At 41.6% G+C, this 6,000-nt stretch overlaps 1 protein-coding gene across 2 annotated transcripts in view; it reads left to right on the forward strand.

Moving 5' to 3' along the window:
• The window catches only part of Cstpp1 (centriolar satellite-associated tubulin polyglutamylase complex regulator 1), a 180,804-nt gene that overhangs the window by 23,513 nt on the left and 151,291 nt on the right, over positions 1–6,000 (forward strand). For both annotated transcript variants that reach the window (XM_050124336.1, XM_050124337.1), the window contains exon 2: positions 1,141–1,243. In XM_050124336.1, coding sequence (XP_049980293.1) covers positions 1,141–1,243 — 103 coding nt within the window. The remainder of the gene's footprint in view (positions 1–1,140; positions 1,244–6,000) is intronic.

The following is a 6,000-nucleotide window of genomic DNA, read 5'->3' on the forward strand; positions in this document are numbered from 1 at the left end:
GTCCTAACACTTGGGAGGGAGGCAGGTAAATCTCTCTGAGTTCAAGGCCAAACCTAGTCTACTTAGTGATTCCAGACCAGCCAAGGCTATATAATGAGATTCTGTCTCAAAAAAACAAACAACAAATAAATCTGCCTCTCTACCTCTATTACCTATCTCTATCTATCTTTACATGATAGATGTATTTTTTGAAAAGAATAAATTTTAATTAACAATATTATTGTACATTATTGTTAACTACTATACAAACTAATTGATTTTATTGTGATGTTTCCATATCTGTAGTACATCAGGCTTTGATCATATCCACCCTTCTTTCTCCTCCCTCTGTGTCCTAGTCCCCTCTGATCCTCTCCTCTGTTGCTTTGATACTTGTCTTTCTATGCCAAGCTTTTTTGACAAGTTTGTGATTAATTCACACATTTCCCAGTAAGAACAAATGCAGATTGGTTGGTTGTTTTTTTTTATTGTTGTTGTTTGTTTGTTTGCTTGGTTTTGGTTTTGGTTTTTCGAGACAGGGTTTCTCTGTAGCTTTGGAGCCTGTCCTGGAACTAGCTCTTGTAAACTAGGCTGGCCTCGAACTCAACAGAGATCTGCCTGCCTCTGCCCCCGAGTGCTGGGATTAAAGGCATGTGCCACCACTGCCCGGCCAAATGCAGCTTGTGTATATCTAACAATAAGTATACCTAATAAAATTTTGCTGTTTCCCAAGGTTAATAATGTACACCTGTAACAGCATTGAAATTGTCGTGTTCCTTAGCCTTTTCCAGTTACTTTTAAAAATTAGAGATCTGAATTTTCTTTATGATCAGATCATCTGTTTCCTGGAATGTATCTGGCCATGCACAGATGGGAGAGGACAGAAGGTATAGAGGACAGAGGGGCTGGAGCCCTTGGTTATTGAAAACAAGAGGAGAAGGTGGTGCTGATGGCTAATTAGGCCTCAGTAGGTCATGTTTTGCACTCATCTCTTTCACCCTTTGGGATCATAGCTCAGTTATGGCCAGCGAGCTGTGTCTCTCTTCCACCCCGCCAGGACAGAAATGACACCTTGACTTCCATGGATTCTCATCGGGTTTGGAAGAAATTTGTTTTTTTAATCTCTCCCATTTTTCCTTACTTTTTCTTTTCTGTTTGCAGCTCAACGACATGTGCTTACCTACATGGAGGATGCAGTGTGCCAACTGCTGGAGCACAGGGAGGACATTAGCCAGTATGGCATTGCCCGGTTCTTCACTGAATAGTGAGTATGAGTGCTTTGCTGGTTGGGCAGGCCCAAAGGAGGTACTTGGCAGCAGGCAGGATGCATGAACCAGTAGAGATGATGTAGTAGTAATAACTCTCGGCTGGATAGGATGGTTGAAGCTACCCAACATGTGTAGGAACAAGAGCATGCCTTTGGTGCAGCTACTTTGTTCAGTGATGGTCAGGACTATGGTGATTTTTTTATTTATTAGGTATGTTTGCTCCTTATGATTTTTGTTTGTTGGTTTTACCTTTTAAGATTAATTTATTTTTAAATTTTATGTGTATGAGTGTTTTGTCTGCATGTGTATCCATGCACCATGTACATGCCCATAGAGGTCAGAAGAGGTATCAGACTCCCTGGAACTGGAATTACAGGCGGTTGTGAGTCACTGTGTGGATGTTAGGAATCAACCCAGGGTCCTCTGCAGTAGTGGCCAGTGCTCTTGTTCACTGACCCAGCTCTCTAGTCCTACCCAGATTACGATTTTTAACTTTCCCCTTTATCCACAACACTAGCTGATTTCCGTTATTTGGTGATCGTTTTCATGGCTGGCTTTTCTCATGAATTTGTTTTGAATGTTGTGCCTGTGTACTTTTCTTTTCACAGGATGTTGTACTAATTGCTTAATGATTATATATTTTGAAAGGGTCACACTTCATTGTGAAGTGTACATCGAGTGTTTGAAGATCATCATAATTGCTATTTGAGAATATTACCAAGTAGTTTTTAAGCTAATCACTTTCAAACATTTTAATCTTCATAAAAGGTTATACTAAAGAAGCACAAAGCAGTATTATTTTTACTACTTATTTTGTGTTTATTAGTATTATAACTAATATACCCTTACTATTGTATATAACTTTTCTTGTGGTTTTGGAACATTCTAAGAAAGGGGGAGTTACCCACTGCCAGCAAGTCCATTTTCCCTGAATACAAAGGTGTCTTTTTCCACTATCAGCTCTCCAGGGGCTTTTTGGGCACCAAACACCGTTCTAGTGGCCTCCCCAATGTGGGTTGTTTTTTTTTAAAAAAAATATTTATTTATTTATTTATTTATTTATTATGTATACAGTATTCTTTTTGTTTGTTTGTTTGTTTTTGTTTGTTTTGTTTTGTTTTTCAATACAGGGTTTCTCTGTGGCTTTGAAGCCTGTCCTGGAACTAGCTCTTGTAGACCAGGCTGGCCTCGAACTCACAGAGATCCACCTGCCTCTGCCTCCCGAGTGCTGGGATTAAAGGCATGCGCCACCATTGCCTGGCGTGTATACAATATTCTTTCTGCATTATGCCTGAAGGCAAAAAGAGGGCACCAGACCTCATTACAGATGGTTGTGAGCCACCATGGTTGCTGGGAATTGAACTCAGGACCTTTGGAAGAGCAGGCAATGCTCTTAACCTCTGAACCATCTCTCCAGCCCCCCAATGTGGGTTGTAATTAAAGGAAAGGGAATATTTTTCTCACCCTAGTTCTTTTGCTGTGCTTGACTTCTCGGAAAGAAATTTGATAGAATATAGATTTCTTTTTTCTTCTTCATTTTTCCTTCCTTCCTTCCTTCCTTCCTTCCTTCCTTCCTTCCTTCCTTCCTTCCTTCCTTCCTTCCTTCCTTCCTTATGTGTATGGTACTATAGATAGAACCTGGTGTCTTACTTATGTTAAGCATGCACTTTACCAATAAACCACTTTCCCAGCCTTAAAATCTAGATTTTTTTTATCCATTGGAATTTTTAAATTTCAGGGACTAAGCAAGTTTCTTGGGAAGAGAGCTAGTTTCTTCACTCAGTCTTCTACAGAAGGATGAAGTGGAGATAGGAAATTTACTTGTTCTCACGGTGTGGGCAGTGAATAAAGCCCGAGATTACATAGCCATGTCTGCTTTTACAGAACTGATAAGAGTCGAGTTTCCAGGCCATTTAATCTGTACCAGCTCTTAGGCAGCTCTTTGGCAAGTGAAATATGACGCCTTGGGTAATGCTCACCTTCTTCCATCTCCTGCCCCATCTCCTCTATAAGTCTCTCTGCTATTTTCCTGGCCTCTTGTGGCTCGGCATCATTTCTTTCCATTGTTGTTTCCCCAGCATTGGTGTGTTGTGCACTAGTGTGTGCGTGCTGTGCACTAGTGTGTCAAGACCTTGGTGAAAGTGTTAGGAAGTACATTTTAAGCCATGACGTACTTGTCTACTACTCTTATTCTTTAAAAAAAGAAAAGAAAAGAAACTATCTCTTTCATTTTACACACCAATCCCAGTTCCCACTTTCTCCCCTTCTCCCATTCCCTCCACCTAGTCCCCCACCCCACCTTCCACCCACTCCTCAGAGAGGGTAAGGCACATCGCTTTGGGGAAGGTCCAAGGTCCTCCCTACAATTTCTAGACTGAGCAAGGTATCCATCCAAAGAGAATAGGTTCCCTAACAGCCAGTACAAGCAGTAGGGATGAATCCTGGTGCCACTGCCAGTAGTGGCCCCTCAGTTTGCCTCAGCCATACAACTGTCACCCACATTCAGAAGGACTAGTTTGGATCTATGCTGTTTTCTTCCCTGTCTGGCTGGAGTTGGTGAGCTCCCATTAGCTCAGGTAAACTGTGGGTGTCCCCATCATGATCTTTGATGTGGGAGTGCCATATATCAATCTGTTGATTTCATTGGTTAAGCAATAAAGAAACTGCTTGGCCCTGATAGGTTAAAACATAGGTGGGAGAAGAAAACAGAACAGAATGCTGGGAGGAAGAGGAAGTGAGGTAAGACTCCTCAGAGAGACTCCATAGCTCCTCTCAGAGCCAGACGTGGGATGAATCTCTGACCCAGGATGGATGTAGGCTAGCATATTCCCGGTAAGACCGGTGCTACACTTTATTAGAGATGGGTTGATTGGGATATCAGAATTAGCCAGTAAGGACTAAAGCTAATGGGCCAAGCAGTGTTTAAATGAATACAGTTTGTGTGTTGTTATTTCGGGGCATAAGCTAGCCAGGCGGCCGGGGTGCTGGGGATGCAGCCCCGCTGCTCCAATTACAACAGGTCTTGACCTCTTTGCTCATATTCTTACTCCACTCACTCTTCAACTGGACTTTGGGAGCTCAACCCAGTGCCCTAATTTAGGTCTCTGCCTGTTTTTATCAGTTGCTGGATGAAGGTTCTATGGTGACATTTAAGATATTCATCAGTCTGACTACAGGGCAAGGCCAGTTTGGGCCCCCTCTCTTCTACTGCTTAGGGTCTTAACTAGGGTCATCCTTGTAGATTCCTGGGAATTTCTCTAGAGCCAGGGTTCTTGCTAGCCCCATAATGGCTCCCTCAATCAAAATAGCTCTTTCCTTGCTCTCATCTCTGTCCTTCCGCCATCTCGCCTATCCTGTACCCCCAAGTTCTCCCCTTCTCCCCTCGTCTTCCCCTTATATCCTCCCTACTCCCCCAACCCCCATGCTCCCAATTTTGTCAGGAAATCTTGTCTATTTCCCCTTTTCAGGTAGATCTATATAGGTTTCACCTTGTTACTTAGCTTCTCTAGGGTCATGGACTACAGGCTCATTATCCTTTGCTTTACAGCTAGTATCCACTTAGGAGTGAGTGCATACCATGTTCATCTTTCTGGGTCTGGGTTACCTCACTCAGGATGGTTTTTTCTAGTTCCATCCATTTGCATGCAAATTTCAAGATATCATTGTTTTATACCACTGAGTAGTTCACCAAATGTATAAATGTGCCACATTTTTGTTGTCCATTCTTTGTTTGAGGGGCGTCTAGGTTGTTTCCAGGTTCTGGCTATTACAAATAATGCTGCTGTGAATATAGTTGAGCAAATGTCCTTGTAGTATAACTGAGCATCTTTTGGGTATATGCCCAAGAGTGGTGTTGCTGGGTTCTGAGGTATATTGATTCCACATTTTTTGAGAGACCACCATACTGATTTCCAGAATAGTTATACGTTTGCACTCCCACCAGCAATGAAGGAGTGTCCCCTTACTTCACATCCTCTCCAGCATAAGCTGTCATCAGTGTTTTTGATCTTAGCCATTCTGACTGGTGTAAGATGGTATCTCAAAGTTGTTTTGATTTGTATTTCCAAGATGGCTAAGGATGTTGAACATTTCCTTAAGAGTCTTTCAGCTACGTTGAGAATTCTCTGCTTAGTTCTGTACCCCATTTTTAATTGGGTTATTTGGAATTTTGATGTCTATTTTCTTGAGTTCTTTATATATTTTGGAGATCAATCCTTTGTCTCATGTAGAGTTGGTTAAGATCTTTTCCCATTCAGTAGGCTGCCTTTTTGTCTTATTGTCTGTGTCCTTTATTTTACAGAAGCTTCTCAGTTTCAAGAGGTCCTGTTTATTTATTGTGGCTCCCAGTGTCTGTGCTACTAGTGTTGTATTTAGGAAGTGGTCTCCTGTGTCCATGCATTGAAGGCTATTTCCCACTTTCTCTTCTGTCAAGTTCAGTGTGGTCGGATTTATATTGAGGTCTTTAATACACTTGAACTTGAGTTTTGTGCATGGGGATAGATAAGGATCTATCTTCATTCTTCTATATGTTGACATCTAGTTATGCCAGCACCATTTGTTGAAGATGCTTTCTTTTTTCCATTGTATAATTTTAGCTTCTTTGTCAAAAATCAGGTGTTCATAGCTGTGTGGATTAATATCCGGGTCTTTGATTTGATTCCATTGGTCGATCTCTCTGTTTTTATGCCAATACCAAGCTGTTTTCAGTACTGTGGCTCTGTAGTAGAGTTTAATGTCAGGGATTGTGATTCCT

This window comes from Alexandromys fortis, unplaced genomic scaffold, assembly GCF_014885135.2.
Source record: "Alexandromys fortis isolate MF-2015 unplaced genomic scaffold, M_Fortis_MF-2015_v1.1 scaffold_222, whole genome shotgun sequence".
Lineage (NCBI taxonomy): Eukaryota > Metazoa > Chordata > Mammalia > Rodentia > Cricetidae > Alexandromys > Alexandromys fortis.